Raw genomic sequence first — 18,303 nt, 5'->3', positions numbered from 1 at the left:
GACAGTGTATGAATGTGACCGAAAAAAGGCAGTAAATAGAAGCGCTGTATGAATGTGTGTGAATGGGTGAATGTGACTTTCCTGTAAATAGAGTCCACTTACCCCGCTGGGTGTGATAACCTTGCTTTCAGGGAGTCAAGGTGTGAGAGGCAATTGGCCGAAATGACACGCACCATTCCTTCACAATTAAAGTTATTTAACGTGATTAATTCCCAGCTTTGAGTGTGCTGATGTGTTTGTCAAACCACGGCTAGATTCATTTTCACCAAGCGAGCTTCCCGCTCTTTCCATCCAACGCATGCTGGGAGACGCTCAACAAGTGGAGCCCGATGCATCCTGTGATGCTGGTTCCTGGCTTTTGCGGTGAGAAACAGCTGGCCTATCCTATATACCTATATAACACAACACATATTGAATGTGTGCCCTGTTTTTGTTTTTTTTGTCCACCGCCAAGAATTAAAAAAAAAAAATAATAATAATAATTAATTAACAAAGCTCCATCTGTCCAAAGAGCTGATTTAACTATGTAACATTTCATTTTAAATGATATCAACACTGGCACCGAGGCGAGGTGCGCGAGACGTGTCGAGGAGTTATTAAGAAAAATCGCCACTAAATAACCATCCGGACTTTTAAAGCGCCTCGCGCCGTGATTGGCCCGGTGGCGGTCACGTGGCGCGGCGCAGTCAGTCGCCGTGCCGTGCCTGGAGCCAGCGCTGAGCGGAGCCTGTCTGCCAACAGCCTCAGCAGCGGCTCTATCTGGATCCTGCTCCGCTCGCTGACAATTACAAGAAGAGAAAAAAAAGGAGGCCCCCCCCCCCCCCCCGTTTTCTTCTTTATTTGCGAGGACTACTCTTCACCATGGGCGACAAGAAGAGCCCGACCAGGTAACGGCTGTCGACGTTTGCGACCGTTTTTTGGTATTTTTTTTTGCCCGTTTTCCGGACTCGACGTTCGGATGCGTTTCCCCCTCCGCGCTCGGGATCGCTTCTCCCTTCTTTTTTTTTTTTTTTTCCTCTCTCACTCGGTGTGCCACTGCTAGCTAGAACAGTGCAGTCACTATGGCGGCTGCTCGCTCCCCGAGAAGCCAGTCACTTGAACAGACAAAGGGATTTTCTTCGGCGGAGACGCCTGGCATTCCCCGGAACGCTCTTCCGCCCCGGCGCGGCCGTCCGCGGGGCCAATGTCGAAATTGACATCGGCCGATATCGCCTTTGTTAGCCGACAGTGCTAAGGCTTCGATGCCGACATTCGTAGCAGCGCTCGCCTGCCTGCTAGCTCCCTTAGCTGGCGATACGATCGGACGGTGTGGATAGTCGTCCGCTGGGGGGGGGGGGGGGCTTCACCGAGGGGCTCCACTTGCCGGGACTCGAACCCAATATTCGTGACAACACCTGCGCGCGGCGTTGCCCCCCCCCTCGTATATCGGACAACAGGTTAACGTTTGTCTCAATCCCCGTTCATGTGAATTCACCCCCCCCCCCCCCCCCCCCGAAAGAAAAAAATCTATTGCTTTTTTATTTGTCAAACTAACTTGACCTTAACGTGTTTTGTGTGTGTGTGCGCGTGCGTGTGTGTGTGTGCGTGCGCGCGTGCGTGTGTCGTCATGTGTCAGGCCAAAGAGACAAGCCAAACAGAGCGCCGACGACGGCTACTGGGACTGTAGCGTGTGCACCTTCAGGAACACCGCCGAGGCGTTTAAATGCAGCATCTGCGATGTGAGGAAGGGCACATCCACAAGGTAACGTTGCTCTCTCTCTCTCTCTCTCTCTCTCCCTCTCCCCCCCTCCCTCCCTCTGCCCCCCCCCCCCCCCCCTCCAGTCTGATCGTCTCGTTTTTCCCCTGCTTGGCTGCTGCAGCATTGCATCGCAATTTATGGGAATGACAACTTTGATCGACAGCTCTATTTGTCTGCAAGCAAGTGGGGACTTGTTGATGGACGATCTCGCCCCACCCCCCAAACCCCCCCCAAAAAACATCTTCAGCCGCTGTCTGGATTATTGTTATTTATTTTTTTTTTTTTTTACATTGCGCTCCCCTTCTGTGCATTCGTCTAGGCAGGCTGGCTGCTTCACCAGCCAGGGAGGGGGGCGGGGTGGGGGCCAGGATGGGATGGGTGGGTGGGGTGGGCTTGGGATAGAGGGACCATACTTCTTGATGGCTGCACGGCTACAGTGCATCAACAGAGCAGCAGCGACAGAGCTGCCGTTTCTTTTCCGCTTTCCTCTCCCACGGAGTGGAACGAGGCGAGAGCATGCACGGGCTTTTCTGCTACCTGTAGGATTGGAGGGGTTGTGTTTTGGTTTGGGTTTTTTTTTCTGCGCGGTCTGACGAGGAAGATTTATTGTGCCCGAAGCCGCTGTACAGTAAAGGAACGGTTGTATTTCTTCCCCCGGGAAAAGTGGTTGTGAGATGGATTAGGGACACCAACTCCAGATGTGTTTTTTTTTTTCTTTGTCCATCAGACTTTTTCCCCCCTTGTGTCGCGTATTTCAAGCCAGTGTCGTTTCATGCCCAACCTGGTGTGACGGTGTTAAGAGGAGGTTAGCGAGTTTATTTTGTTCGAAGAATCAAAATTATTTATATATTAAAAAGGAAAGTCATACCATACATTTGGCGATGATTAATCATTCATGTCACAGATGTGCTTTGTTCTTGCAGCCGTTTACAAGTGAAATCTTCAGATTAATCATATCAGTGTTTATGGTAACAGGCTTTTATGTTTCAGACATTTCCCCCCCTGCGCTCTACTCAGAATTAGTTTTTTGTGATGTCAACCTTATGGGGAAACCGAGATGAAATCGGCGTGTAAACTTGAACGTCAGGACGGGATTCCCTTTCGGTTTTGGTGTGTTCTGACGCCTCCTCCTTCTGGTCTGTGGAGGGCGTTTGATGATAAGTCGTGTGTATCATGGTGTGTGTGTGAGAGTTTGTTTGTTCATGTCATCAGTTGCACGATGAGCGGCAGGAGAGGTAGATGAGTCATTTGTGGCTTTGCTGACAAGTCCCCTGCACTCAAACCTTTCCAGCTGTGGTTTTTACAATGAGTGGCTCGGCCAACACTCCTGGCACACTGCAACCGGGCGAGCACGCACTTGGTGCTGGCGCACTGAGAATCCTAAACATTGAGCTCAATCCTAATTGTCTGCCCCCTCCCCTCCCCTCCATGTGAGCTTTTCCCTGCAGCGTGTAGCTTAAGACCACAGCTGATGATGCAGGCTGAGCACGCTGCGCGGAGGAAGGAAGCGGAGACGAGCTTGCCGTTGCCATCCTGCCGCTGTGCTTTTGGCAACAGCCCAGCTGCCGCTATTTGGTAAATGGGAGCGCATGACATCACCGCAGTGTTTGTCACACATTTGCTGTTTGATCGGAATAGTTAACCTTTGATTAATGCAATTGTATAGTTGTGGGGCTGCCTCTTATTCTAATGAGTCCTAATTAGCTGTCTTTTCTCCACCGTGTGCCGTGTTCCAGCGGAGCACGGGACAAAGCAACATGCTCTCAGCCAAACGATTCACACTTGGGGCTACGTGTGGATGTTTGCCTCGCCGCTTTCATCTGATGCTTCGCTTTGAATGTGCTTTTATGCACAAGGACACGCGTGTTCACTAATTAGAGTTCCTTGCTGCTGATCGTAGTCAAAACACTGTTTTTCGTCAACATTGAACACACGATTTTGTGCAACCGGAGAGATCGGTTTAGGTATTGACTTGTGCAGTCTGTGGGACATGATTATACTTAGAGAAATTGCTTGTTTTGCATGGTGTAAACTCCTCCATCAGATACCAAATGTGGCTGTTTTTCTCCCATGTCCTGGGACAAAGGTCAGCCAGTGTTGCCTGTAGCAGCAGGAAGGAGAATGTCGATGCGGCAGAAGTTTTGGACAGAATCCTGGTCGGTCACATCTTAGTGTGTTCTGGAAAAGCTGTCGGGAAAAACAGGTTGCTGCAGTGATGTGGCCGCCTCCGTTATTTGTCTTGGTATGCCCGCTGGCCTGTCGCTGAAAGTTCGTGGTGTGCACTGTTGTGCATACCAATATATCTCACTTAATGTTTAATGTAATGGTGAGCTAGTTGAATTACTCCACTAGTGTAGTGGTTTGGTTTCTAACTGCACTTTGAGCCTTACAAGTGAAATCTACGATCAGATGAATGTTTCCATCACCTTAAGCTTGATACATCTGTCGCTCACAGTTTTCTCTGTGTCCATTGATCCATTCTTCGTACCTGGCATTAACCTTAGTCCGACGTGATCCGGTCACAAGTGGACGGCTCTAGGCTCAGGTGTGAATTTCGCCATTACACTCTGACCACATTCTTAGGAGGTCTGGGCCACATATGGCCACATTCTTACAGCGGTGCGAACGTGTCCTGGGCCACCGAGAGACCGCCCACTCAACTGATGTCCTCTGCATGAGCTGAAAGTATTATTGATATTTCGAAAAAGCCCATAGCGATGCAGTATGTTAAACGTCTGCACAACATGTTGGGCGATTTCTCCTGGAACACCCCAGGAAATGGATCCAGTGTTGTTTTGATTGGTATTGTTTCCTCCTCTTCTTTTAATTTGAGTTTTCATGCGCATATTGAGCAGGAAAGTGGTTGAACAAGAGGCATGCGGAGGCGCATACCAATGCCAGGTGTGAACTGACGCACTCAGAGCTGTCCACTTGTGATGGGATCACCTAAGGAGCATGTAAATGCCAAGTATGAACAGGGCCACCGAGACTAACCGTCTTCACAGGTGTTGATTGAGAATACACAGTTTACATCCAGGATGATTCACAGTCTCCGATCACACATTCGATCACGGCAGTAGGTGAGCTAGACAAGTTCTGAGTCATGCTACTGTAAGGCAATAATGTGTGTTAACGGGAGCAGTGGCATCAGCATGCGGAGGGAGGCCCAGCGCAGCCTAATGAACCCGTTGACCCAGGCCAGCTCGGTGATGTAACATGATACCCAAGTAGGCTAAATCTAGCTTCTGCCACTCTCGACTCTTAAACAAGGAAGCACTTTGCTTTGTGCACCTGACCCCGCCGCTAATCTACAAGTCCAAGTAAGTGGTCGGCATCCGCGTTCACCGCCTGCCTTCTTATGGTAATTAGAGATGGGCTTGGCATTAGCATCCCCTGTGAGGCTCACGCTATCATATTTAAATGTTTCTGGCATCCGAACGCGACACCCTGTTTCTGCACATCAGTCTGCTTTGTGGCGGTGTTTGGTATGCACCTCTGGCAGCCCCGGGGGCCCAGGGAGAAACCATTAGGAGAACCTCTAAAGTTGATTGATGGCGGGGATCACAGGAAGTCTTGAGGTGCCTCAGTCTTTGACTGCTGTGCCGTTATCTGTGCGCCGTTGCGCGTTGTCAACCATTTCAAGTGGCTTCCATCTGTGCTTCGTATAAAACAGAACAAATGGGTGTCTCTCACTTGATCACAAAATGCAGTACTCTGACTTGAATAAATAAAATTATATGGTCCAGAATTTATTCGAAAATGCACAGTGCTGCAGGCGCACACAACCAAAACCATTCCAACTGATACACTCTGGATACAACAGTGTGAGAAACAGGGGTTTATTCACATAGGTGTCAGGAAAGACGCAAGTAGAAAATGCACCTTAAGAGTTTTGGTGGTTTTTAAAAAGAGAAGAGGGCTAAATCTTATCTCTTCAGAAACTAACATTATATTTTTTGTTGTACAGATGCTGCATATCCACTTCAGGTCACACGCCTGTGAGGCGAGCATGCATACAGATGTAAACAATGAGGCAAGCAATGCCGATCGCATATTCAGGATTATCATTCACAGAAGGGAGGTGGGCCTTACCTTGTGCGAAAGCTGTCATTCTCAAAGACACTTGCTATATTAGGAAACAGCGATGTCACATATATTTGGATGGGGTTCCCTGAAAGAAGCTTAATGCAAGTTATTATTGAATCAAAACTGTCATTACTGTTAAGTAGATACGTTTGATGATAAAATATTGTGGTGATGGAAGTAAATTCTGGATAAAAGCACAGCACAGAACGAATAATCTGAAGAATGAATGACTGCTAGCCATACAGACAATTCCTCTTCTCAGCACTGTGCACAAATATACTCGAGACCCTCTGGTGCCGGCATATGCATAGAAACCTCCCAGCAGGGTGCGCTTAAGCGCACAAAAGAATTTTTCACATGTGTGCGCTTCACCTCTGCCGCTGCACCTCCATCCCAGAGGGGGAACACTGCGATCGCTGAGGTAAACTTAAATAAGTCAACCATAAGCAGTCGCTGTCGTTTGTCCATGATTCTGTGGATATTCACAGATGTTAATGTGCTTAAGTAAACGTGTTTTGCATTTAGTCCGGGGCTTAATAGTGAGACCATATGGGAAACTCATAAATCCCCGGATTATGAATGTTAGAAACAGGACTGATAAGACTAAAAAAGGATAGAGGCTGAATGACACCCCAAAAAAAGAGCATCACTCACTCACTCACTCACTCACTCACTCACTCACTCACTCACTCACTCACTCACTCACTCACTCACTCACTGTGTGTGTGTGTGTGTGTGTGTGTGTGTGTGTGTGTGTGTGTGTGTGTGTGTGTGTGTGTGTGTGTGTGTGTGTGTGTGTGTGTGTGTGTGTGTGTGTGTGTGTGTGTGTGTGTGTGTGTGTGTGTGTGTGGGGGTGTGGGGGTGTGGGGGGGGACTGGACAATTATTGGAAAATGATTGCAGTGTGTGTCTCTGAGTGTGTGTCTGTGCCTTTCTGTCTTTTACAATGATGGAATAGAGTCATTATAAGCCGTGGATTCTCCCACTGTCACATTAAGGCAAATTGTCTCGGATAATGGAATTACATAAGAGGGACATGCTGGCGTTCAATTTGTGTCTGCACTTCCTCGCCCACCCCATTTGCCCCCGCAGCAGCCCCCGCGCAGAGGAAACTGCTTCTGCTTATCCAGCATTATCAGCATCTGCACTAAAACCCTAAGCACGAGCGGTTAGCCCTAATCTTTACGTTAATTGCCGGATTTAAAAGTTCTTAATTACTTCATGGGATTTGGCAGAGTGTGAGTGATTAAATACAATAGCCAATTTGGCAATCTGACAAAACAAGAGAAATGTTTAGAGTGTTGTCGAATCGGGGCTCCTCCCATTGAGGAAAAAAAAAATGAGGCTCGCAAATGAGTGTGACAGTGAGGGAGAGAGAGGCGACTGTGGAAACTACAGGGGGGATAAAGCATACGAGGACAAGGAGGAAGGGAACGAGGGAGTTGTTAAGCACGGAGTCGCAGCTAGCCGAGGAGTCGGCAGAGGAAGAGGGCAAAAGAGGACAAGGAGAGAAACAGAGTTGTGAAGAGACGGAGAGTGGTGTGTGTGTGTGTGTGTGTGTGTGTGTGTGTGTGTGTGTGTGTGTGTGTGTGTGTGTGTGTGTGTGTGTGTGTGTGTGTGTGTGTGTGTGTGTGTGTGTGTGTGTGTGTGTGTGTGTGTGTGTGTGTGTGTGTGTGTGTGTGTGTGTGTGTGTGTGTTGAAGGAAGGAAGGAAGGAAGGAAGGGGGGGGTTTGGATGGCTGCAAGGGGGATGTGCTCACTCAGGCAAGAGTCTCCAGGGGCAAGAGCAGAGCGAAGCACATCATTACCCAGGGAGGGGGTGACTGGACGGCCTCGTCTGTTCCTACCAGTGCCACCATCCATGCATGGGAAAAGAACAGTAGCATTTGACATGTCATTTGCTACAAATGAGACTGGGAGAGAAAACGATTTTTCAAGTGTTTTGATCCTGTTGATCTTCAGTCACGTTTCAACGCTGTGGTTAGTGAGAGTGTTGTTGGGAAGCTATAGTCTTTTGAATTTGAGTCTTGGCTAAAGGTAATCAGTAGAGGCTGTACATTTAACCTCTTGGTGTCAGGTTTTGCCACTTTGCCACACAGTGGCTCAATACAAGGACGGATGGCGCATCTCCACTTCCTCCCACTGTATAAAAATGGAGCCAAAATACCCCAGATTCGCACGCTGCCGTCTCGTGCCGGTGACGTTGTTTGAAACCAGAGTCTGGAGTCTGCGTTGTAGTGATCAGGTGGTGGATACAACCAAAATCTGGATCTATTACCTTTTTACGGTCCAGATAACGTTACATTGCACGACAGATAACTTTTTTTTTTCTTAATTCAATGAAAACATAGTTTATATAAAATTACTGTGAAAGATGGTTTTCTATCATCGCACAATATATATATATATATATATATATATATATATATCATCACAACGCCCAGTAGCAGTGCTGCTTGATGATTTGTTGAATAAATCTAAACCGGGCTGTGTGTTTTCACTAAAGCAAATGGTCAAGAAGATAAGTGGACATCAGTGAGATGGGTTTAGCGGGTCAACTTGACAGATAACTCATGCGCACCATGAGGCAGACAGCAGGAGAGAGGGTGAGGAGAGGTGAAGAAGAGACCTACTTAAAAGCCAGCGGAATTTACGGAGGGTGGGTGGAGGGGGAGAAAGTGAAAAGATAGCAGGGAAGACAGAGACAACGGCGAGAGAAAGGAGGGAAAATAACGCAGTGATGCTGAGCAATGTCACATGCAGATGGAAGTGACTTCTACGTGCCCAGTGACTTTGCAATGATTCGCTGTCAGTTTGCCCGATGCCGGGCCCGAAAGGTCAGTCATGGAAATACTTGTGAGTGTGAAGATGAAGTGTGTTTCGCGCACAAGCAGACACAAACTTTGACATTTTAATTCCTCTGTTGTAGACCCCTTCTTCTTGCTCTGTCTTACTCAAATGGGCAGACTGTTTTTAACTTGTCAGGAGAAGCTAATGAACAACCCCCCCCCCCCCACTCCTTGCAGTTACTGTGGTGCATAAGATTTACAGCAGAGAAGTTGAGATTTCTCTGAATTCCTTTGCTCTCTCCAGTATTTGTCAGTACTCAGCACTGCAGGATCCAAGTACCTGACTGATGTACTCTCGTGCTGCAAGCCATACAGACAGACCACCTGTAGAAATGTGATGGAAGCATTGTAGGAAATCCACAGACCCCCACATGGGTGAAGTGTTTAGAAATGGGGGCAACATTAAGTCCTCAATATCCTGACTGGAAGCGACAGATGAAAGGATGAAAGCGTAATGCCTCCAGTGGGCAGCGGGAATGAGTTGAGCAGCGCCGTAGCCCCGGGCCGCTCCTCAGGTGTTCTCCTCATTCAGCATTCGCTCACACGGATCACTTTGCCCGTGGATGGCTACACTGGCGGTGACAACGCCGCTCCAGTCACCTCGGGCTCAGACGATCAAGCATTTCCTCCCAGGGAACCTGCGGCCATTTTCAGTTTATTAGGAACACTAATGCAGGCTAAATACAACAGTCCTGCAGTAAATGGCCGGTTAACAACGGTGTTAAGGAGGAGATGATTTCTACCGTTTGATCGTTTTGGAGGCTGCACTTTGTGGTGCTGTTGAACTGTATGGTATTACACGAATAGGAGACATTGTTCTGCCTACCCACATTGATTATCAAATCAGTAATGGGAAAATTATAATAACTAGAGCCAGACGGCTGAGCTTATCGGTTGGCCGATAATATCAGTCGATATTATCCTTTCACAAACATATCGCATCGGCTGATATGTTTAGAGCCTGACCGATATTATGGGCAAACCCATATGAGCCTTTAAATGTGCATTTATGTTTGCATTTTAGGTAAAATAAATGTTTATATTCTCAATTCAACTAACTAAATTTATAGTTATTCATGATAAAGTTTATGGTTGAACTAAAACATCAAGCCTCAATTACATTTCTTTGTCATAAAGGTTTGATAATGACATCTTAGGAATCATTGACAGATTAAAAAAACAAAACATTTATATATCAGCCAATGCATCGGTATCAGGAATCTTGTACTCCCTTATATCGATTTTGGCATCGGCCCCCCAAAAAATCCAAATCGATCGGGCTCAAATAAGAACACCTGTCAATACAACACAATGTAGTTCATACCTTCACGGAGTCCTGATTTTTGTGCAGGGCTGTTATACTGCATTATGTTTAGCCAGCTGTTCCCTAATATATTGACAAGTGAGTCTGTGTGGTATTTGCATCTGCCGATTTTCAGTTTAAAGTCCGAAGGAATAAATTGATAATACGGTTTGTTCATGATGTGCATTGACATGCTTCAAGTCATTCGGGGAAAATTGTGCAACAACATTAGATCATAAATATACCTACGTGTACGAATGCCTGCTGAGTATGCAGCTCCAAGGCTCTGCTTCATCATGCCTTTGTGGGGAGGCACAGGCATCTATCACATGTTCCTACACCATAATGAAAGTGTACGAGAAAGTGTGCGCATAGATCATCGGTTACACGGCTGACAGCGTGTCAAAGGGAGGTGCTATGATCGAGCCAAAGCCCCCGTGGCATTCTCACATGCTGGATCTGCTCGAGGCTGCGGCGGGGTGAAACCAGGTCACCGCTGAACTTGTGTGAGCGGAGGATTCATGTTTGTCAACGGCGTTTTTTTGTCACTGAGCACAAGGAGCCCACGTTCCCACTGTGTAGATGTGGCCGTGTACAAAGTCTGAATGAGAGAGTGGGTGATGTTAAATAGCCCGAGCTCTCAATGGTTGAGGAGGACCGTTGTCTGTTGGCTCTCTAACCCTCTCTCCCCCCCCCTCACTCCTCTTCGCTCAGCTGTTTGCTGCTGCATTCCCTCAGCCTGGCAGGAAATAATTGCTTGTCCTCCAAACAGCACTTCAAATAAAAGCGCTGTGTTAATGAGGGCTTTCCTGCCCCCCCCCCCCCCCCCCCCCCCCCCCCCCCCCCCCCCCCCACACCCACCCCCACACCCACCCACCTTCTCTCTCGCTCTCTTTCACACTCTTTCCGTTGCTCACTCATCCTCTTCATCGCCCTGTATCTCCGTGACGTGCTCGGGCTCATTGTGTTTTGGGGTTTCTGTAGACAAAAGTGTTCAGTCTGAAGGAGCGGCTCTGGCGTTTGCGTCTCCTGGCCAGCGTACGAGCGCCAGCCAAGCGGAGGTGTGTCTGTTTCTGGGAAGGTTCGGCCCGAGTGGAGCAGCCTAACTACGGGTGTCAGTCTGACTGAATTAGGAGCTTTTAAGCGTGATGATAGTTATTTCTGGACGTCCTGTGGAGGGAGTCTCCCCACTCCTCCCTCCCCCAGACGGTGGAATTGAGGGGCGAGCGTAAGAGGAGCTGTCAATCACAGCCCATTGTTGCTCGCAGAGGAGGTAATATGCTGTAAGCCCTCACAGTGGGAAGCGATTCGACAGCAGGCTTTATACACTTCACACACACACGCACGCACGCGCGCGCCAATTCTCCAGGAATATATTGGCAGCGGTGGGAGGTTGGAGGAGATTTTGCAATTGGACCCCGGGGTTCACTCCTGGTCCTGCTCCCGGTATCCTTTCCAATACCTGTTGTGTAATATGCACTAGTTTGATTTGGACGTTTGCACAACGATATGATTGCAGTTGTCGGTTCATTTTTTGCAAAGTTGTAGTAATTTGTGCGCTACTTCCCTCACAAAGTGGGCAGATGATTTAAATATGAACGGTAATTAATTTTAGATATGGAGTTAATTTGTATGCAGTGGGAGACTATCCAGCTGTTGTAGGGCCACCACTGTTTGATAAATGCCAGTGACACACACACACACACACACACACACACACGCACAGCGCATGTTAATGAGCCACAGAGGAGTGCCGTGCAAAGCCATGGCTTTGTGGTGGTCAGTAAATAAATAATGGGGCAGAGAGAGAGAGTGTTGGCTCTATCATGCCAGCAGCATCTCATGGTTGACTTACTGCTGGCACTGAATCACTGCTTAACTACTGGGGCTGCCGCCGCCACAAATCTCAGGCTCCGACCCGAGTCCAAGCTTCCTCGACAGGCAGACAAGGTGTGGATCTCATCCATCGGTCAATCACGTACTCACACCACCTCCTTGGCTAACGGCCGGTCCTGTTGAATGCAGCGTGTGTTCAGAATCTATTTACTCTTGGCTGTGGGCTAGAGAGACAAATATTTGTCATCATTTTTCATGATGGGTTTTGATGCGAGTGAGCTTGTGTCATTATTGTGGCTTTGAGATCGCTGCTGTTTTCCCATGTACTGTAGCTCAGGCTGAATTCAGTCACACTGTCTCATGTTGCATGTGGACAGTTTCCTACCAGATGTTGACAGTGGACCAGGGCCAGGAATGGTTCTGCAGGGACCTGTTAGATTCCCGTGGGGCGGACCGTATCGGAACATGGGCAGGGCAGGGAAACCCAAGGCTCATGAGTTTACACGAGTCCGGAGGAAATTTAAACGAATGTCATATGACTTTTGTTTTAAATGTTTCGCCTCGTTCAGCATGGACTTATGACTATGTACTATTCCAATGTGAATTTACATAATCAACAACATCAGACAAATTATTGTTGTCAGTAGTGCCGACTGGTCCAGAGCTCGGTATCGCCATCTTGTGATTAATTATCAAATGAAGCATGCATGCAAATAAAAGCATCGCCAGGCATACTTTGATGTATCCAAGCACTCATTACTCTCAATTGAAATGAAACTCCCATCAATTTGATGGGAATGGGCAATTGCAATACCAGGTTGGGATTGGAGGAACATTTTGCTCCCATATCATCCTCTTAATTCTCCCCCTTTTCAATTCCCCCAGAAGGTGGGAAACACCAGGGCAAGCCCCAGGCTCCAGAGAACCACGACAGCTAATGGATGCTGCATCAACAGCCCAGGGCTCATTGCATTCACCACAGCCGGTGTATTGATTGGAATGTAGTGCGAGCATTACAACATGATGCTCTATTATGTCCCGATTGATCGTCCTCTGATCGGCCGCACGGCCCAGCCCCCCTCCTCCCTCCTCCTCAAGGACGGCCTCTTCTCAGCCTGTAATGGGCCACAGCAGGAGGAAACACTGAATGAGTTTGATGGAGGAGGAGGAGAGAAAAAAAGTGCGACCAAACCGAAACACTGAGGCTAACCACTTGTTGTCTGCAAAACACTCTCCCATCAGTGCCTCTGAAATCAGCACCATCAGCCCCGACGCAGCTCAGAGTCTGCGGCTTCCACATGCATTTGCTTGCAAGACTCTACTCGCAGTGGCCCTTTTCCCATGGCAGAGCCAAAAAACATTTGTTTTCTCTGGGACAGATTCCTTTTCCAGCAGTTAACACTTGTTTATCTGGCCCGGAGCTTAGACTGACGGGGAGTTTTCTACAACTTTCATAACTCCCGACTTTGACAACAGGTCTCATAAAAGCAGTCCTCAGCATCAAGGGGCCCGATATCGGTAAATCTCCTCCTGCCAAAACTAAAATATGGTTTGGAAGGATTGAGTTGTACTACTATCTGGTGTAACTTGTCGTGTTGAGCAGCCATCGAGCCATAGCCAGGCTATTTACTTGCACGCTAAGCTTTTCGAGTGCGTGCGTGCGTGAGTGCGTGAGTGAGTGAGTGCGTGAGTGAGTGGGTGAGTGAGCACACTTGTGGTTTAGTCCTCACCATGCTTGCCCAGCACTGGCCTGTGATTATTCACGCTGCTGGCTACAGTTTGGTCTTGGCCGAGTCTTAGTCTCTGGAAGGCTGCAGTCGTCCTCTCTCTCTCTCTCTCTCTCTCTCTCTCTCCCTCTCTCTCTCTCCCCCCCTCCCTCCCCCTGAGGTTTTCCCATTTCCCTCCAGATGCTGCCAGCTGGTGTCCATTATGCTGCAGGTGTGTGTGTGTGTGTGTGTGTGTGTGTGTGTGTGTTTGAGCTCGGGTGGCTGGACTTTTTCATTTGCGTTTGGCCTCACAACTTCAGGCCCTGTTGACGTGCACAGCTGATGGAGCAGGACGCTGCTCTGTCTCAGTTCGGCGGTGACCAACCACAGAGCAGAGGTTTTCAGACGGGGACAGTTTTGTTTTGTGGGAACTGGAAAACTTTCAGTAAAATCCGTGGGATTCTTTTCAAAGTCGCGTGTGATGTCAATGTTCTTGCTTTTATTGTCTTTGCTGAGAGAGAATGATCAAACTCAAAGAGCTTATGGTTTGTGTTTGTGGATAAATGGGTTTGAAAATTAGTGAGGGGGGGTGGGAGGGGTAGTAGCTGTGTGGTCGCTGGTGAGCTCAGCGAGTGGAACCGCTACACCATGTCCAACTGAATGTCGGTCTGTGACAAATGGGGCCAACCCCGCCGTAATCAGATTAGAGGACCGAAGTGACGTGCTGCAAATGTCCCACCTTGTGATCCTGTGCATTCATTTTATTACAGCAGTGAACTAATGAGATTAGCCCACAAAACAGAGCTGCTCCACCGGGAGGCGACTGCGTAGACCTGCCTCTGCAGCCGCTGGGGGCCGAGGCCTCCAGGTTCAGTCGCCTCTCTTTGTCAGCCGCCTTGTAAAACGGCGTCGCCAGAGTCAACCTCGCAGCGCTGCTATGAGGCTAATCCATGTTTGTGCCTTGGATCCCCTCCACAGGAAACCCAGGATCAACTCCCAGCTGGTTGCCCAGCAGGTGGCTCAGCAGTACCCGATGCCTCCCCCGCCCAAGAAGGAGCGTAGGGAGCGGAGCGAGCGCACGGAGAAGGACCGCCCTGACGGAGAAGGAGAGCGTGCCAACGGAGAGGGACGTCCGGAGGGGGAACGTCCGGAGGGCGAACGTCCGGAGGGCGAGTGCCCAGAGGGTGAACGCCCAGAGGTCGAGCGTCAGGAGGTCCAGCGTCAGGAGGTCCAGCGTCAGGAGGTCCAGCGTCCAGAGGTCCTGCATCCAGAGGTCGAACGTCCAGAGGTTAAGCGTCCAGAGGTTAAGCGTCCAGAGGTAGACACCCCAGAGAAGGAAAAGAACGACAAGGAACAGCCCATCAAAGACAAACCCGACAGAGAGAAGGAGATCATCCCTGCCGTCACGAAGAAGCCCAGCAACAAAAAGACCAGGTCAGTGTAACTGTCGAGACGTCACACGCATCTCTTTCTGTCCCTTGTTTTTATCCTCATCCGTGTTTATCTGTGATTCTCCTCCAGACCCAAGTCAGACAACCACCAGAGCCCACCCAGCGACAAACACAGCATACAGTCTGGCAAATCAGCGACCAAGACCAACAAGAACTCTCACATCTCCAGGTGTGTAGCAATGTCTCACACACACACTTTCACTTCTATGACTACGACGCACACAGCACGTCTGTTCAGAGAAACTCATGCGGCACCAGGCTAGTGGGGAAACCTCAAATGATTCACAAATGATCTTTCACACTAAACACCCACTCTCACTTTATGTACACTTGTTCTGACTGTTCATGTGTCACCCGTTGAATTGAGCAATTTGCTGTAACCGCCCCCACAGTGCTGGCAGCCGCCGTCTCCTTGCTGCTGACACACACACACACACACACACACTCACACACACACACACACACCCACACACACACACACACACATTGCGTTGTGTTAAATTGTGTTATTAAGGTTTGTTTTTGTTTTTCCCCCCTTCCTTCTCTGCCTCCGCCTCTCAGACCCAAACTGAAGAACATCGACCGGAGCACCGCCCAGCAGTTGGCCATCACCGTCGGGAACGTGACGGTCATCATAACAGACTTTAAGGAGAAGACCCGCTCCTCCTCCACGTCCTCATCCACCATCACGTCCAGCGCGGGCTCCGAACAGCAGCACCAGAGCTCCGGCTCCGAGAGCATGGACAAGGGCTCGTCACGCGCCTCCACGCCCAAAGGGGATCTCTCTCTGGGGCATGACGAGTCGTTCTGAGGACCCACCCACCCCCACCCCACCCCCTCCAACCAAGTCCTCACCCTGCACCACTTCCCCCCTTTTCCTCCCCCACGTTTCTGGACACTATGGATCTCATAGGGGGAGAGATTTCACCTTTCCCATCGCTGCCCTGCCTCCATTCCATAAGCCTCCCCCGGATGCGGAGAGGATCTGGCTGGCGGAGAGGAACAGTGACAGTGCGCCTGTCGGGGAAACAAACCCCCTGCTTGGAGAACTTCTCTCGTGGTTACACCCGCGGCACATTGCGAGGAGAGCCGGGCTACAAAGAGTAACGCCCCCAAACCCCCCACCCACCCCCAAACGCCCCCTGCGGTAGCATCCAGACACTTGTATGTATTGTTTTATATTTGTATGTGGATGTGAGGCCAAGTCGACATTTTTTGTTTTGTTTTTTGTTTTTGTAAAAGAAGATTTCTTCGCTGGGCACAAATAACCACCATCATTTTAATAACTTTAAACTATTATTACCCTTATTTATTACCTGTTGCACCTGTATACTTTGATAATCTCCTTTTTACGTTGAAGCTTTGCCGTGTAGCTCTGCCGACCGACCGACCGCTCCTTCAGTGTTTTTATTGCAGTTTGAAAAGCGATAGGACAAGACTCGAGTCACCGACAGACACACACACACCACATACACACACACACACACACACACACACACACACACACACTCACACTGGTGCTAGATACACTGTGAAGCGGTTTTGGCAGATCTGGGATTGCCCCAGTCACTCAACGTGACAACGTGCTGATGGATCAGATTCTCCGTCGCTCCTCTCGACGACACTGTCTCACCCTGAACACCGTCTGGACCTCCGACGGGTCCGTCTGCTTGTTCTGTACAGGTTTCATTTCATCAGCAGGATCTCACCCGAAGTTCAGGCGCCTGAGCTTTTCGGACTGGACTGTCTTATGATTTGGTTTATGCTATAGCAGATCTCGTATACAGCGTCTTCTCTCCTTAACTGTACAGTTGTAGGCTGTTGTGTAAAACACTAAAAAGCTGTTGCTATTTTTTCTGCATTCCACACGTAAATGTGAGTTTTCTGGCCCAAGGTAGAGCTGTCCTCTCATCGCCTGAGCCCGAGCTTTTCCTCCGTCGTGACTAAAGGATGCTTACACACAGTTCCACTTGGTAAAACCATATCGAACTGTAAAAACACACCTGTTGTGTCGAGCTGTTGTGAATGGATTTCATTTCTTTCTTTTCTTTTTTTTGTTCTCTGATCCCGAAGACAATTTTGAATCTCTCAACACGATATTTCCCAGAAAACAATAGCAAAGACACAAACAAATTGCAAAAGATTTGACAATTTGATTTTCGTTTTTATTTTTCTATTAATTTCAGACTCCTGTCATTGAAGGCAAAAATAATAATAATATTACAGTAGTTAATAGAACATAATTGCTCGTTTCAAATTTTTTTTTTAGAACAGCAAGGCTTATTTAAAGGTTTTAATTCACTTTCACGTTAGCTGATATTAGACCAACATACTTTTCCTTTTAACTGTATGAAATTGTATAAAGAATAAATGTGTATATGATATCTTAGTTTTATTTATTGAAGGACCAAAGGAATTTCATAATGACATGATACATAGACAGATGAATAACAATTTGAAATGCAATTATCTAATGTGTGAGATGAATAACAGTTTAAATAAAGACTAATATAATCCATGTAAATGGTGTTCTTATTGTCCACGTGTCTCGTGCGCGGCCCGAATCGGGGGGCAGAGCAGTGTGAGAGCGCCGCGGAGCTCTGTGGAGGCTCGAGGAGCAGAATGGGTGAGGGGTGGGCTGCCGAGGGGGGAGCTCTGGGTCTGCTGGGTGGAAGACTCTGGCCTCAGCAAATCCTTTCCTCTTCCCTCCGCTGGACCGCCGCTGTACATGTAGCCGCCCCCAGATACTGTACCAGCTCCAACTTATCAGCTGAGCCTCCCAGAGTTAACTAGGCGAGTCCCAGAAAAACTCCTGGGGTCTGAGCAACAGGATTTGATCTATGTACTTTTAAAAAAAGGTTCACGCGCACGGACGATAATCACCTTTGCCGTGAGCGATGTTTCACGTCCGGGAGATGTGTGCTCATAACTTTTGTTCTGCTCCTAAGCTGCAGTTGTCATTGTAATTATGTACTTTATTGCATACAAATATGGATACTGTGTTCAAAGTGAGCAAAAGCAATGGGAGTAAAGAAAAAAAACAAAAACTGTGGGACCGCTGAGTAAAAAAGGGGAAAAATGTTCTGTCCAATATTTTACTGAGAAGGAAACCCCCCGCTTTGTAATGCAATCTGTTGGAAATGGGCCTGAGAAGCCATCTCTCTTCACCTGCCTTATCTGCAACCACTCACTCGACTGAGGGACCCACACAGAAAAAGGACTCATTGTTAAATTATTGATGAATGGCCATTTGCTAAGTATATGAATTATTGCTTGTAAATAGAATTTTAAGAAGGTGCAAACGCAAACACTATGAATTATGGCATCTTTTGTCCC

At 48.3% G+C, this 18,303-nt stretch overlaps 1 protein-coding gene across 1 annotated transcript; it reads left to right on the top strand.

Annotated features, from left to right (window-relative positions):
- Positions 1–729: 729 nt before the first annotated feature.
- Positions 730–17,485, top strand: rybpb (RING1 and YY1 binding protein b). The gene is made up of 5 exons (XM_047332813.1): positions 730–887; positions 1,616–1,741; positions 14,495–14,950; positions 15,038–15,136; positions 15,529–17,485. The coding sequence occupies exons 1-5, from the start codon at positions 862–864 to the stop codon at positions 15,776–15,778; spliced, it is 957 nt and encodes a 318-aa protein (XP_047188769.1). The 5' UTR covers positions 730–861; the 3' UTR covers positions 15,779–17,485.
- Positions 17,486–18,303: the final 818 nt, after the last annotated feature.

Source organism: Scophthalmus maximus, chromosome 6 (assembly GCF_022379125.1).
Source record: "Scophthalmus maximus strain ysfricsl-2021 chromosome 6, ASM2237912v1, whole genome shotgun sequence".
Lineage (NCBI taxonomy): Eukaryota > Metazoa > Chordata > Actinopteri > Pleuronectiformes > Scophthalmidae > Scophthalmus > Scophthalmus maximus.
Note: the sequence above shows the minus strand (reverse complement) of the source record. Positions and strands in the feature narration are given on the sequence as shown.